The sequence below is a fragment of the Patiria miniata genome, unplaced genomic scaffold, assembly GCF_015706575.1.
Source record: "Patiria miniata isolate m_02_andy unplaced genomic scaffold, ASM1570657v1 HiC_scaffold_2, whole genome shotgun sequence".
NCBI classification, from domain to species: Eukaryota; Metazoa; Echinodermata; class Asteroidea; order Valvatida; family Asterinidae; genus Patiria; species Patiria miniata.
In genome coordinates, this window is record NW_024037058.1 from 17,920,745 (window position 1) to 17,937,530 (window position 16,786).

General features: G+C 40.8%; 1 protein-coding gene across 2 annotated transcripts in view; it reads right to left on the reverse strand.

The window, feature by feature from the left end:
• Positions 1-4,411: 4,411 nt before the first annotated feature.
• Positions 4,412-16,786, reverse strand: part of LOC119726737 (SLIT-ROBO Rho GTPase-activating protein 1-like) — a 58,604-nt gene continuing 46,229 nt past the window's right edge. The window contains exons 14-20 of one of the 2 annotated variants that reach the window (XM_038198567.1): positions 15,662-15,739; positions 15,197-15,331; positions 13,848-13,953; positions 12,153-12,368; positions 11,264-11,328; positions 10,409-10,580; positions 4,412-5,223 (exon numbers count right to left, since the gene is read on the reverse strand). In XM_038198567.1, coding sequence (XP_038054495.1) covers positions 4,893-5,223; positions 10,409-10,580; positions 11,264-11,328; positions 12,153-12,368; positions 13,848-13,953; positions 15,197-15,331; positions 15,662-15,739 — 1,103 coding nt within the window. In that variant the 3' untranslated portion in view covers positions 4,412-4,892. The remainder of the gene's footprint in view (positions 5,224-10,408; positions 10,581-11,263; positions 11,329-12,152; positions 12,369-13,847; positions 13,954-15,196; positions 15,332-15,661; positions 15,740-16,786) is intronic. The other variant, XM_038198568.1, reaches the window with a different exon arrangement.

Consider the following 16,786-nt stretch of genomic DNA (forward strand, 5'->3'; position numbering starts at 1 on the left):
TCAAAAACAGGGGATGGGAGATTTACAGCTGACAGAGAAAATGCAAACACAGCCAACTTTCCCTGGTAACTGTATGTCTTCCAGTAGCCAAAAAAACCCCCAATAATTTCATCCACAATCAATATGACATCATAAAAACAGGTTTTAAAAAAATGCATAGACTCTTCCCAACATCTTGGTCATTTATATTCAAAATACCCCCCCCCCCCCAAAAAAAATGAAAGATAAAAATGGCCTGTTTTAAAACTTTTATTCCCTACCATTAAAAGCATATGAAAATGTTATGTCATTGCAATTATTTGTTTCTATGTACACTATTCCATCCATCCACTGAGGCACCGGTAAATATTTATTATTTAATAAAACACCAAGCAGAGTACTATTTCATTCATTAAGCTAAGGCAGAATAAATTTGCATGTACAGGTTTTAAAAAAACATTTTTCTTTAAAAAAAATCATAAGGGGGACAATATATTCCCAAGTGCAATGTCAATTACAGATTGTCCATAAAGTCTTCAAGCAAACTTGAATCCTTGATCGTGATTGGTTGATCCAATCCTCGATCCTGATTGGTGGATCCATGGCAACAAACCATGCTGTATTATACCTAATACCACGCTCCATATCGCACTCCCCGTATCGCGCTTTCCAAGGTGCGTGCGCCATTCCAGCTGATGCGCAGGATAACCGCTTAAAAGATTCGTGCAAAACGTGCATGTTCCAACTTCACTGTGCGTCAAGTTTGCTTGAACATAAATTTGTTATTCCACTCGCGTTCATGGAGCACGGATAATGTCGTGCGTCTACGTCCCACTCGGTCGAAGAACACAGAGCACTAAATTATTCTGTATTCCACTCGCGCTCGCAGGATAACTAACTTAATTGTTAAAAAATTTTCATTGGAATTTTTAATCTCAAGACGGGAGTTAAAAAAATTAAAAAGACAAATCTAGAGAGGAAAATAGATTACAAATATAGCAACCCCTCTGCCCACTTTCACAAAAAGGGGGAAAATATCGAATTACAAGATGGAAGTAAATTATGTTGAGAACTGTTCTCAGGAAGAACAAAGAAAAAATGAGGAAACTTGGAAAAGCACCGGAAACAACCAAATTTAGGCCATGTCCAAATTACAGGCTATGGCTAGAAATTGCACATGTGTGGTAGCAACACGTGTGGTAGCAACACGTGTGGTAGCAACACGTGTGGTAGCAACACGTGTGGTAGCAACACGTGTGGTTGCAACACGTGTGATAGCAACACGTGCGGTTGCACACATGTCTATGGTAGCACACGTGTGGTTGCACACGTGCGGTTGCACACGTGCTTTGCACACATGTCTATGGTAGCACACGTGTGGTTGCACACGTGTCTATGGTAGCACATGCATGGTTGCACACGTGTCTATGGTAGCGGCTGCAGCCACTTCCCATAGACTCGCGTGTAATTTCAAGCCGTAGCCAAGTAATTCGGACACGGCCTTACTGTGGCTTCCATTTTTCATACAGATCCCTTCTACTGCGGCTACCACTGGCCTCTATGTGGCCAGTGCCATGGCTTGCTTTGCATTTACCCAGCCAAATTTGGCCACACAATGGAATTTTCATTCACATCTGAATTCTGAACACATCTCAGTCAACATTCATTTAACTGCTGCAGTGCTTCAATAAACAGATTTATCATAAGTGGCTGCAAATTTTGACATAAAATATTGATAATAAAATTTGGACATGTCCTTAAATGCGAACTTTAAACACCCATAACTTGTCAACGGAATGTCCGATTGAACTGCAACACTCAGTCTTTCGACCTCTGCCCAGTTCTGTCTCATTTTGCCAGAACGCCTCAGAAATATATGGGTAAGTCAGGCTCCACATGCAAAAAGTTAATGCTATTTCCGATTGGATGCCTTGCCAAAGTTACGAATCAGATTCAGAATAAAAATCCCATTACACTTTACATTGTACATTTTAAAATGGCCACTGGTGACTGTTCATAAATATTTGTCAACTTTCAACTTTTATAAAAGATGTTTTAAAAAAAAATATTCAAAACTTTCACGTGGACTTGACACTAAGAACGCCTCACATACACAATCAGTAAATTAACAAAAAAGTTTGCATGGGTACTGTCAACTATTACAATTTCATATGATATAAGGTCTTATATATTTCAACTCCAGTTTTTGTATGCCCATTGCAATTTCTCCCCTGTTTTTAGGGATGCTGTGTGTATCCTAAACAACATAAGAATCTTGCAAGATAAGTGCAATTGTATTAGGAAGATTTGTTCAAATTGATGGACTAAATGTTGTACTTAATAACTTCATAAGTAACAGTACACCACAGTTTAATTTATAATGAAAAACACCAAGCACAGATGATTTTCATATTAGCACCAACAACCTCGGTCCTCCAAGTACAAATGTACCCCTTTGTACACAATGGAAAAAGAGAAGGTCTCTGATGTCCTACACTGTGTTGTAGTCCAGTCCATCTCAAGTCCTTTCATAAGTCCAGTCACAAGTAACAGGATGAACAACGACAAAGGAATGCTTTTGGTTACAGTTCTTTTGAATAGCTAGTGACTTGACTTGAGACTAGAGAACTTGTGATGGACTTGCGATGGACTTGTGATGGACTTGCAGGGACTTGTGATGGACTTGCAGGGACTTGTGATGGACTCGACTCCAACACTGGTCCTACAATGGTTTTAACACTGAAAGCTTTGGTTTGGATACTTATTTGAACATTCATTTACAGCAATGACAATTTTTGATCACATCAATACTAAACAAAATGGAAGTTGATAACTTGTTGCAACATTTGAAGCTCTTGAATGTAAAAAAAAATCAACAACAAATATGACTTTGTGTAACATGACACTGTTGAGAGAACTGCTCTAAATACGATTGCTACCGGTAGGATATGTGTAATTCGACAAGCAGACATTATTGAAGTGGAACCACTGATCTCTCTACATAAAGACACGCTCGAGCGCTGTTGGTGTGTATGCAATCCGTGCTCCATTGACCAATAGAGTTAAAGGTAATATGCAACATTTGCAAACATCTAAATGCAGTACTACCAAATTATTGTGAAGTACCTTACTTGACTGCAAGTGAATAATAGTCTCAAGCATCCTGTGAAATCATGGCACCTGCTGTGATGCCATTTTCAAGGAAAGTTGAAGTCTGTATCAATTTCCAACGATGGTCAGCCGACCATCGCCGAAAAAAAAGAAGACTTTTTTATAATACTGCCCCCAATTTACCAAATTTGGTTAGTCCACAATTTGTTTGCAATCATTTTACATATCCATGAACAGGTGCAAGCTAGCTAGTTCCTTGACCTGACAATTCCCCCAAGTCTTAAAATTGCTCCATTTCATTTGAAGTAGGGTCAGGCAACCAGACCAACAGCATTTTTTTCCTTGTTTTTTTTTAGCATCTATGAACACCAAACTTCAAACAAGTCAGTGTAACAATATTTGCTATGGAATACTATCACCCAAATCCATCCATTTCTGAAAATTACACCAAAAGCAAATGTCGTATATTACCTTGTGCTTGTGCACCTCTACTTTAAAGGCACATAGAAACATTTTGCAATGAATAAAACAAATGCACATAAGGCAAATGTTCCCATGTACGCGCAGGCACAGTTCCTCTTCAGTAATGGCTTCCTATTCTGTTTGATAAATCAACAAATGATCACGTTTTCCACCTGTGAAGTGTTAAGATGAAGCAAGGTATTACAATAAATTAATTGCAGGATGGGAAAAGCTAACTTGTTTTAGTTTTCATGAGGAATTCAACATTTGATATAGGTTTTCTCAGCTATTTTAAAAGATTTTCATTCAAATTCAACAACTCTTAACATTCTATTTCATCTATGGAAAATTTCACACGCTTTTACAAAGACCAATGTTCAATTTCAAAGTTTGGTCACCCTCTTTAGTCACCGGGTCGAGAATATTTGTCATTACCGATCAAATTCGTCTAAGCTGTTGCTGAATGGCACCATTCAGTGATCAAATTCATCTTTAAATCAATGAGACAAATTTGAATACTCCGGGACGAAAACGTGTGCTCATTGTTTGAATTTGCTTGAACTGAATTTAAAATCATCTGACAAAAGACAAAATTAAACATTGGAAGTACACTTTATCGATGGTGATGGATGAATTTCAATATTAGAAACTGTGAATTCCAATGATGAACGTTTTACAATAGCCGGGAAAATCTATACTACAGTTTTTTGCAAATAAAAAACTTGGCCTGCAAAAAGGCCCTTATATACAGGAAATAAAAAAAAAGCATCTGGTGGAATTTTGCATCGAGCACCCATGGTATTTGCAGGTATAAAATTTGTTCAAGCTATTAAAAAAAAAGAAAACAGGAACTTTGTGCATGAGCATTGCACCGCTCAAGAAGAATATTCCACTGTTTAACCAAGCCAATGTATAAAGTAATATTATTTCTTGTATATTAGGTCACAGCCTGTTAGCGAGTCTGTCACCATTTTCACTGTTGGGCTGGAGGAAAAAGTTTCATGTTCATCCACAGAAAATGCTGTTCTATTTCTACGCTGTTTGTTATTACTTGTTGAGCCTGACTTCTGCGTTGCCATGTATTTACTTTGCAATCCAATATGAACAAAAATAGTAACAACGATTGCTTTAAAACAAAAGCAGTTTCAACTCTTTTAATTTTTTTATTTTTTTACTGTTTCCCACATTTTGCAGTTATTGCAATAAATTGTGGTGTTGCTGCAAAATATACAAACCTAAAAAAAAGAAAGATATGGTGTGCCCAAGTTTTTGGCCACAATAATGACAAACTATTGATTGGAGGCATACAAACTAAAAAAAGGAATTTGTGAATTGTGTCCTCATAAAGTTTGCGAGGAGCTCATAGGGGACTGTGGCTTGCGTGAGGAGGAAGGCATGGGTCGAGTGGGTCTGGCGGATGGCCTGGGCTTGACAGCCGGTGGGGGGTTTTTGGACTTGGGTGTGCTCAACCCAGGGGAGGAGGGTGTGACAGACGTCCAGATATCCTTGATTACATCCGGGGTCGAGGCCGGGGTGGTATCAACAGTACTAATGCTGGTCAGGGCTTGGGCCACGCTCGCCATCCTAGTGTCGATGTCGCGGACTAGCATATCGGCGCTGTCTGTCCGGCTGACCTGTCGTTTGACGGGATGGCTGACTACGCCGTTCTCACTAGAGGGAAATTGGAAAAAAGCAAGCATTGTACACACTAGGCAGGAAACTAAATAAGCAGGGGTGAGATTTCTCCGGATTTTTTTTTCTGGATTTCCAGATTTTTGGTGAGACGTCTTCGGGATTCCGGATTTCCAGCGTTTTCTGTTTCCAAAATAATGTGCTATGTATTCAGCGCTCAGTGAGACTTCCGGCGAAATGTAGGCCCTATTTACAAAACTGGATGGACTGATAACAGGTCTAATAATCCATGCGGTCTAGTACCTGATAGAAATCAATGCCGTGTGCACAGTGGAGTACTTGAGGACCAGACTTCAAATAATTTTCAATGGTGTGTGCACCTCGTGTGTGCATTGTGCGTGTACTCGGCAGGCTAGCCTGTGTAGTGAGGATCCGTGAGCCAACATATCAGTGTCACTTTTGCCATGAGAAAACCCTTCAGTGCGAGATTTTGATCAAGGAATTAAGAGTATGGTCGGAAGAATTGGCTGAAATAAAGTGTCACTGTGGATGGACATCAGTTTGAGCTGCATTAGTGCTTTGAAAAAATAGCCACTACAAAAGGCATGTTGGAAGCCAGGGAGTTTATTAAGTAAGACATTTTACTAAGTAACGTTGTTAATATTTTTTGTGATTCGTTTCTCTCTGCAGCAATAAAATCGAACACAGAAAAAAAAAATGCTTTTCTTCATATTTTTTTCTTGACTGGATCAACAGATTGCAAAAATTGCAGAAATTGTCAAAAAAATATGCAAAATATATTCCCAGGCCTAGGCTCTTTTGCAGTAACTTTTATTGTATATTTGCCCCCAGTATAATGAAACCGGGCCTGTCCGTGGCTTTGTTCCCTAGGCTCCTGTTAGCTGTGCCTATAACTTCGGCAAATAACCTCAGGTACGCGTTGGCCGCCGCGGTGCTGCCCCCAAAACTCTCATCTCAATGTTTCGTGGATTTTCCATTTTCCTCAAATCTCACCCCTGAAATAAGAAACGTAAACTCTAACAAAGAAAAGTACAAAATCCCTAATATTTTCTATTTTTGCAGAGCTGCAAATGTCAAACAGAAATGCAATTTGCAGCATATGATCATGGAAAAAAAGCAGCGAAGAAACTAAGAAAAAGAATGTGAAAAAAAAGCCATCTGATGATGGAAATTCAGGTTGGTGAAAGCAACACCCAATGTAGAAAAAAAAAGGTGGTTTGGGTTTTTCAAAATAAAGATGGAACACAAAATATAAAGTAATCTTTGATTTGTTTATGGGATTTTTCATGTATTAGCTATGTGTATCAAAAACTGTATGACTCAAGGAGTTATAACATGAAATCTCTTTTGTGAGTTTGTGTAGTGATAAGGACCGGTGGAAAGTCAACCTTTCAGACAGCATGCTCAGTCCATTGTCAGGAGACAGTTGAGTAGCCACCAGTTCTTTTTTGCAGAAACTCGCAAACCCACAAAAGGATATTTCAAGTCGCTCGGTGCAACCGTAAACTTGCCCCTTATCGGGGACTTCACCATTCAAAGCTTCAAATCTTATCTTACAATAGTAATGAAATACTGTCATGAAAAAAAAAACGGAATGTGCTTGTGATACATCCATTAAACTGCTAATTTTAGGAAACTCTACTTTCACTAATATCAATCCATGTTTACTTGTACACTTTCCATTACTACATTTATTACTCTACACAGTCCATTATATATGACCGAAGGCCAGATGGGCTTTTCAACCGTTTTGGCCCGATTCTGGCTTTGCTGGAGTAAACTTTGCAGCATCCTTCCAGCCAAAGTGGGAAGTCAAGTGTGACAGTATGTCAGTTGTTAGGTCTGTGGAGGAACGAGGTTTCCAGCTAGATATAAGAACATGTGAATCATAAACAATTTCAGTCTCCTTACGTCTCTTGGGAGTCTACTTCAGACATAGAATGGCACACGCTGCCACACAATTAGACTTGAATTCAAGCAGGTTTTGTTCCCAGCCACACCCCCTGTAGTCTGAAGATCTGACATTCACGGTGTGGGGAGCCACACTGCGATCATCTGATATATCCGAGCTGCAAATTTTATGAGACCCCGCCCCGCGCGCCAGCCAATCGGAGTCGACTTTAAAAATTGTGACTTCGTTTCAATCAGAAATGTGGACTAAGCTGTTGACTGGTCAATTTGGCTGCAATGTTTATGTAATACAAAGAGTGTTACCGAAGACCCGATAAAAGGCGCCCGCCAAATGGTACAAAACTAGAGGTAAAGACGCAGTCTTGTTTTGCATAATAAATCGCTGAATCTGCGCCAATATCATAGACCCTTGTGTGCAAGCAGCTATTCCATAGACTACACCCCCTGCAGCGATATGGGCAGATACCATCATGCCACTTAAAGAAGAATTTGCGGTTATTTGACATAAAAATAAGAGTAAAGAGTCAAAGAGTCAAATGTGAAATTTTGATATTCTTCAGTAGAGCAAGAAGGTACTTGTGTCTGTTGACTTGTAGTTCTTAGAGATGGTGAAGAAATTGGCATATAAGCAGTTTGAACATGCTGAACAAGTTGACTGGGTTCATGAAGAACAGATGTTGCTTATACATGTATGTATAAGAAGCATGATGCATAGGAGGTATGCAATAACTTGGAAGCATGAGAATACTGAGTACATGCAGTGTGCATACGTGTGCACAGCACTGCATGCAATTACATTGGACAGGAATCGTTTAAACTTGGTCAGGTGTAATACTTCTGTATTAAAGGCAGTGGGTAACATTTGCACAAAAACAAAAATGAAATTGTCAAATTACTATGAAATAGCTTACTTGCTTGTACAATGTAAGTATTAGTAACAAGCATCCTGTTATTTGTATTGCCTGGTACATGTATGATCTCTTATATTTTTTTCATTTTCAAATGACTGCTCAGTCGAACGATCGTTGGAGAAACGGCTTTTTCAAATACTACATCCATTTAATAATGGGCGCAAGCAAACTATTGACGTTGTGCATACGCTCAGTTACGCATGTACATGAATGAATTCTTCCCACTCGGGCACAGCCTGTGACCTACAGGCTTTATGCAAGACGCGTTCAGCGAGCTACACTTCGACGGTCAGAGGAAAAACAAAATATTCCTTGATTTTTTTTTTCTGCGACCAACGGACACAAAACATTGAACATGTTGGTAAAATGATATCTGCTATAAATTACTGGCCCCTAATTCAGCCTATTCTATAAACTTAGGATATTATGCAAATGTTCCCTACCACCTTCAATACTGTGTAGATTCCTGCAGGACCATTCCTCAAATAATGTTCCTTATACATGTACTCGAATGTCCACCTTACCCCACATTCCAACACGTATAGTGGTTGTAATGTTTGTTTCAGATGCAAGGCATGAACTCTTATCCTCAGGCCCAAAGGATCAAAGCTTGACATTTTTGATAAGATACCAACTTAAAAGAAATGTGTATGTTATCAGGAATCAGAAAGACATATACATCATTATTATTTATATCAGGCATGCAAGTGTTGAACATAAATCAGCATATCGCATACTTTTGGAGAAGCACCTGGATGACTATACAATATAGTTTTTGTTACTGCATAGACATCCAGGTAGTTTTGTTGTATAGACGCGCATTTCGCTGGTTCCTGCTCAATCTAGAGCGTAGAAACTCACAGTTGTCAACCAGTCAACAGAGCGTAGCGCGAGGGACAGTAGCACACGCGTACCCGTTGTTTGTCAACAACAAAACTGAAAGCTTCAAGTGAAGAATAATTTGACAACATTTGAGAAATACAGACCAAAATATCTTGAAAGCTACCAAGAAGACAATAAATATTCTGCAAGCGTTTCTGGCCGAGAAGAATGTACCGATGGTTTTTGAGACGCTGTAAAGCTTGAGCTTGCAGATTTTTGTCAAAGTTAATGACTAGACCTTACGTCAATGTGAAGTTAAGAAAGCAGACGGCGATTATTACGAGACAGCGTCATTCAGTTTATTCCTTTCGGATCAAGTCAGCCTGATGTAAATAAGAATAATATTGAATGGCATTTTTTGCTACAATATTACACCTCATGCAATATTATTATAGCTCGTGCAATATATTCTTGTATCCCATTCAAAGCCATCCAATATTACGTAAATATTGGTAGAGAATATAGAAAGATATCAAAAACCGGCGGAAAAAGTCTCCATGTTAATGGAAAAATATGGACGATGAAAAATAGCTGCATCTTTTTAAGTCAGATAAGAGAAGATTTACACGTTTAAAAAAACCCACTTTTGTTTTGCAATCAAACCCAAATGTTACCCCAAGAAGCATCTACACCCAGATCACAGGAGTTGCAGACAAAAACAGTCTAAAATATACAAATAAAAAAAAAACGAAACATATACACAATAAAAAACTACAAATAAATAAAAAACAAAATGCGTGATGAGAACATCATTTCGTAGTCATTCAACTTCAGACCGCCAATGCAAATTTAATTTAATGGAACAATGTTTCAAATGTAGAACGAGTACATTTAAGTACTTTCAAGTCATGAAGTACGTTTCTTGTTCAAAGCTTACCTTGCACGAATACCAAATAACTTCTCTTGTTCAAATTCCCACAAAACACTGCACATAGCTGGCATTATTTTAGTTCAAGGCCCCCCCCCCATCTGAACATAGTTCCCCCCCCCCCCCAAAAAAAAAAAAATTCTCTTAATACATTTTCAAGTTGTACTTTTTATTCTAACCAATGTCCTTTATTCTTTTTATTTGGGCGTCTGCAACTCTCTCTGAAAAACAGTTTTAATTTTGGTCACAAACAGATCAGCCTCGCAAGCAGACTGGCTCCCGGTCCCTACATTATTGATACTGATCATGGGGTGGGAACCAGCCTAGCCCACAGGAATGGAATTACTGTAAGAAAAATAATAATTCAATAACTAAACGTGAGCCGATTATTTTTTTTTCTGGTCGACGTCTCATAACTTTTGTGTTTCTAGAAGAAAAAAAAAAGGGCAATTGAGAAAAGGAATCCATTTTTCAGGGTGAACCTCCAAAATAGCAAGGGGAATGCATCTGTACAAAAAGAAAAAGTCTGCTACCACTTTTTAGCAAGCGTGTTTTAAAATTCATTGGTATTTTTAAAAACCCTTCACTTCCAAGACAAGAACATAAATATCTAACAATCAAGCCTACTTACTTTTCCGGTGCGTCCACGTACTGGATGGGCACGTAACCCTTGTGGTCCCCCACCACACCCATCCACCAGTACTCGTCCATTTTGTTCAGGAGGCGGATTTGGTCCCCTTTGCTGAAGGTCAACTCACTGCCTGACTTACCGATGTAGTCTGCCTTGGCTGTCGCTAGGAAACCTTGAACCACAGACAACCAAAAAAAGAAAACACAGAAAAGTGGCATTGCAGTCAAGTCAATCATAAGTCAATTCACAAGTCAGGTCACAACGAACAGAGTGTGAATAACGTTTAAAATCCTAACCCTCCTCAATCCTCCAAAATCCTCCGGGCAAAACTGCCTGGAGGATTTTGGAGGATTCAAGCTGAATGTCTGAACATGTAGGATGATTTTTGGGGATGCATTGTGTCGAGTTCGTAGGCTGTACCCAGCATTGTTTATGTTCAGCCATGAACAATTGAGCCTTGCATTATGCTTGATGTCATCCACACTGAGGATATATCATCCAGAACGTCACCGGCACTGCCTCAGCCCATTAGCAGGGATTGTTGGAAGATTTTGAAGGATTGAGGCAATGGTCATCCCTCCACTGTGGTATGTCCCGTCAACGGGGTTCTCTAAAGTGGTAAAACAAGCACCCTTTCTTGTTCGCAACAATGGCAGATGAATAGCTTATGACATGGCCTGAAGCTGGATGCCTCAACCATCACAATGACGGGTGAAGTATACTCTCTAAAATGTTGAGTGTTTCCAGTTCTTTCAGAATCGCACAAACTCACACAAAAGAGAATTCAAGTCACATGGTGCAATCACTCAAATCGTATCTTAAAAAAAAAAATAACATTCAATTCCAATATCTCACCACTGTTGGAATCATCATCTGTAGTTCCTTCAGGTATAGTCTCTAGGCTACCACTCGGACTGGGGCTGAAAAAACAAAAACAAAAATTAAAAACCTAATCGTAACTAGGAGAAAAAAAATTCAACATGCCACAGCATGCGCCACAGCTGAAATCAGTTTTGCGTCAAATCCATCACAAGTCCATCACACGCCCGGTCAATAGTAAACCACCAGTGGACTTGTGAGGACTTGTGATGGACTTGTGAGGACTTGTGAGGACTTGTGAGGACTTGTGAAGGACTTGTGAAGGACTTGTGATGGACTTGTGATGGACTTGTGATGGACTTGTGATGGACTTGTGATGGACTTGTGATGGACTTGTGAGGACTTGTGAGGACTTGTGAAGGACTTGTGATGGACTTGTGATAGACTTGTGATGGACTTGTGATGGACTTGTGATGGACTTGTGATGGACCTGTGAGGACTTGTGATGGACTTGTGATGGACTTGTGATGGACTTGTGATGAACTTGTGATGGACTTGTGAGGACTTGTGATGGACTTGTGATGGACTTGTGATGAACTTGTGATGGACTTGTGAAGGACTTGTGAAGGACTTGTGATGGACTTGTGATGGACTTGTGAGGGACTTGTGAAGGACTTGTGAAGGACTTGTGAAGGACTTGGGAAGGACTTGTGAAGGACTTGGGAAGGACTTGGGATGGACTTGGGATGGACTTGTGATGGACTTGTGAGGACTTGTGAGGACTCGTGATGGACTTGTGATGGACTTGTGATGGACTTGACTACAACACTGCCAGAAAGCACGACACTGAGGCCTGAAGCCACAACTGTAGTAGCAAAGGTGGGTTATAACCCCCCCCCCCCTCCCCAACTGCCCAGGTCTTCACCTTAGATCGACGATAGATGGGTCCTCATATAGGGTCCCCGGCTCCTGAGGGAAGATATCTTCCTGAAAGACAATCATAGTCTGGACCAGGTCGTTGATGTGCGACTGCCACATCAGAATGTCTTCGTCGGACTCCGGCTGCTGGATCAGGGTCGGGCCAAAGCAGACAGCCAGGTTGTGGGAATCCATCATGTTCTCGTCGCTGTACTGGGCCAGTCTGGAGAAGGAAAAAAATGAAGAAACTTGAGGAAAAAACGAGAGTCACAGAATTTATTGTCCTCCGACTGACTGAATCACGGGGCTAGCTTTTCTGACTGACTCTGTCATTGTGTGCGTTCGATTACTTCCCCCGCGCTTACTCGTGCAAGCGCGACAGCGTTCGATTTACCTCTCACATGACTTCTCGCGCTTACTCGAGCCTGGCCCAAGTAACCGACTCGCCGAGCCGGTTACTTGGGTAAGTATCCCTTAAGGCCATGCAATAAACAAGGCTGCCAACATGACGTCCAGCGGGCGCCTCAGGCCGTGTCCGAAACGGGCTTCCAGAGCAAGGGCTACGTCTATTGTCAGCGCGTCCCCGCATATTTCCAATGGGCGCGGACCTAGACCTAGCTCTAGACAGTTGATTCGGATGCAGCCTCAGTGTCATGTAAAAGTTCAACTTTCCAGCTCTTGCACGAAACTTTACCCGAAACCGTTCGTTTATTTAGCTCCACTGCGCATGTCTGTCATCACGCGAGGAGCGAGGCACGAGTAAGCTGGGGGAAGTAATCAAACGCACTCAAATGACTGTCTGACTGACTGCCTGCCTGACAGTAACCAAGAATAAATTTGATCCTAAACTGAGACGCTTAAGTCCAGCTCGACAAGGCAAGCATAGTCTTGCTCTCTTTTTAATATTTATGCTAACTAACTAATTTTTGCAAATGCTTGTGATCATTGTGATTCAAATCCCAACCAGCTTGACACACCTCCAAAAGATAGTTATAAAAAGGGAATCAACAATGGCCTGAGCCGAAAGGCTAGGGTCAAAAGTAAAAATATATCAAAAATGGACAAAATCCCAACGATATTGTTCAACAAATTTTTTCCATGTGTTGTGAAACATCCCTCTGGCCATGTCTATGGTATGTGCCTCGCGCGCTTAGTGCTAAATATCTCCTTATATGGAGATTGGTGAGCCCGCGCAGTGGGTACCGCGGTGCAGAACGCAGCGGTGTTTTACAGGCGGTTTGAAACCACCCACGAGATGAGCTCTCGTCCAATAGGAATGGGTAAACTGTCTCAGGTATTCATGAATTCAGAATAAATGTCACAGGTTTATCCTTAAATGTATAAACAGCATTACATTTCTTTTCCTGTCTATTTGAACAAGATTATTTCACCAAAATTTACCTCTCTGGCTAGGCTAATCAGTAGAAGTACCGGTATATAAGAAAAACAAACACTTTGTTTTTATACGTACATATGAAAGTCTGATGGTCAGTATGTCTAGTACTTCCTGTGCCTACTTGATAAATTTCTCAATCACTAGAATACAATCTACAATTTTGTAAAAGATCAAAATCACATGTTATAACAACTTGACCACTGGCGGAGGAATGGCTTCCAGTGATTCATAGAAATTTACCGGTAAATGTTTTGTTTTGTCTTGATTTTGTTTGTGTTTTGGGGGTGGTTTTTGTTTTGATCCTACCTTTTGAGGAATGCGAAGAGGTAGCGCATTACAATCATGACGCTGATGGGTAGCTCGTTCACTAGTCTGTTCAACTCGGGTATTCTGTCTGCGTCCCGGTAATTTTCTGGGTTGGAAAACAATTGGATTTTTTGTTAGTATATTGAGAGACAAAATAGAATTACATATAAAAGAGCACTCTCATTACTTTCCCACCATATTTGGGAAGGCAAGGTTCAAATAATAATAATTTTTTTGGGAGGGACCCTTATCATCCTTTCTCGCAGCAGAAGCCGAATTGCAAAGGACGCAGCTACAACGTGATCAAGCCGAAGGCAATTAAAGGCGCCTTAGGCTGCCACCATACAACCCATGTCTGACCACGAAGCACAGCCAGAGATCATAAGTGTTAATTTTTGAGGAGGGAGGAAAACCAGAGAGCCCGGAGAAAAACCCTTGTGGCGCAGGAGAGAATCAACGAACAACTCTGCTCAAATATGGTCCAGGCAGCCGGGTATCGAACCAGTGGTGAGAGGCAAGCAGTGGTGAGAGGCAAGCGCTGTATGCACTAGCCACCCATGCCACCCTTCATCACTGGCGACTATACATCACGGCAAACAGGATGTATTACTAAAATGCTGCAAACCCTGAAATTACCATCCCTTCAGGAAAGACGAAAGCAACTATGCCTGATACTCCTGTACAAGGTAGTTGCAGGGCTGGTACCGGCCATCCCCTCACATCTATACCTTACACCCAGAAAACAAGGCAGAAAAATTCGGCCAAGACAGATTGACGGTACATCCTCATCGGATACCATAGCAAGCTCCATCGCCATAAACTCCAAGTGCTTCAAAGTATCCTGGTGCAACACAGATCAACTTAAAAACTCATTCTTTAACAAATCAGTTATAGACTGGAACCATCTTGACGAAAACCTTGTTCAAGCCGACTCGGTCAAGAGCTCGGCCAGTGTAACATCCCAGCATACACCCTCTCTCTCCTTTGCCTTAATGCCTGAATAGGTTACTGCAACGTACCCATACAGATATAGATACACCCTAATCCAGATGCTGGCAAGGCACTGTGTCCTTGAGCAATCCTCTTTACACCAATCAGTGTTAACAGGTACCACAATTAGCAAGCGAGTAGCCCGTCATGGACTCGCATCCCATCCAGAGGGGATAGAAATATTCTCTGTCACTTCATGCCAAGGACACTAGAGATAAAATCCAGCCCAATGAGCTATATTGGTCCAACAAAGACCTCGTTACTATTAACTATAATCCCAACCCATTATGGTGCAGCTACTCAAACCACATCTCTGAGGCACAGCCCTATGAATTATGACTAAGAAATTCAAAACTTACTGGCGCACTCCATGAACTGGGGGAAAAACGTGGTCGGGAAGAGCGGTTCGGGAAGCTCTCTGAAGTACAACTTGAGAACGCTGGCTACCAGGTTGATATCAGCCTTCTCATCCAGACTCTCAAATGGGTCCTCTCCTGTCAAATGGTCAAAAGAGACAAATTACAAATGATGGAGGGAACCAAGCAAGGCGAATGATGTAGGACACCAAGGTTTATGAGGACACAAAAAAGCAAAATAGTACCCACCTTGTCAGTACAATCCACGCTTGGAAAAAAAAAAAAACCGCTTGAAAAAAAAAAAAAAAACCCGCATCGCCGCATCAATTTCGGAACTTTGGTCTGACCAGAAACCGACTAATTTTTTTGTTTGGCCTAAGGCAATATCCAGGCTGTTTTCCATTAGCTCATCAAACAATTTTGCACGTGAAGAATTTACTTGCCAAGTTTTGTGAGTTTTGTCCTTACCTTTTTCAAAAGCCTCCCTCATTTCAGCGATTTCTTGATGGGCTCCGGGCATCCTAAAGATACCCATGTGATGTAAACCTGTCGGAGAAGATGTAAGCACAAAAAGGGATTAGTTTATAATAACCATCTAACTTTGCTAGCAGGGCCCAATTTCATAGCGCTGCTTAACAGCTAGCAGAAAAGTTGTGCTTACTGTAGCGAACAAGTGATCGCTTGTGTCGCCTCTTTTCGCGGTCGATCCCTGTTTTGTGTTCTTAAAAAAAAGTCAAGTTTTGTGCATTTTTAAATGACCTCAATTGACCCTTAGATGACCTTTGACCTTCAATTTCAGAAGACTTGTGACGAACCCCACCCAAGGATCACTCCATGTAACTGACGTTAAAGTCCATACAATTCTGTGGACAAAGGAACTTTTGAAGCATACTTGAACAATGACTTCTGGCGACCCCTACATGACCTTTGACCTCATTAGTCGGATTAAGAATTGTGTCTTTCCACCCAAGGGTCACTGCATCCAAGTTTCATCAAAATCCATGAAAGCATATAGAAGTTATACATTTTTTTTCAAAAACTGAACTGAAAATTTCGCATACATACGGGGCTAAGGTCATACAGGTCTACAGTCCTACGGTCATACTGAATTTCCATGTAGGACTGGTTGGTGGCTCCCAAAACTTCGTGTAGGCGACACACAATTCATGCTGCTGCTTAAACATTATTTCCTAGCGTGTAAGCGCTCGTGGGCATGGAGATATCTTAAGCATTTTTCCTCTGGGGTTAAGCGTGCTTTTGCTGTGCTTACTGCTTACGGTCTCTATGAACAGACGGAGGCTCAGTTGGCACAAAATCGGCTGTTAAGCAGCGCTGTGAAATTGGGTCCAACTCATAACGAAACTGGAATTTCTGAAGGCAGGAAAAATTTCACTTAAAGCAATACATTTCACACCAGAATATGGCATCGTTAATAAATATAAGGTTCACATTCAAAATGTGTCATTAAAAAAAGGGGAAGACTGCTATTTATGAGCTTGAAATGAGATCACATATTAACCCCAACATTAACTTTTTCCAATTTTTTTCAGCCCTAAATGACTATAAAAAAAAACTGAACCCTAAGGCCCCCCC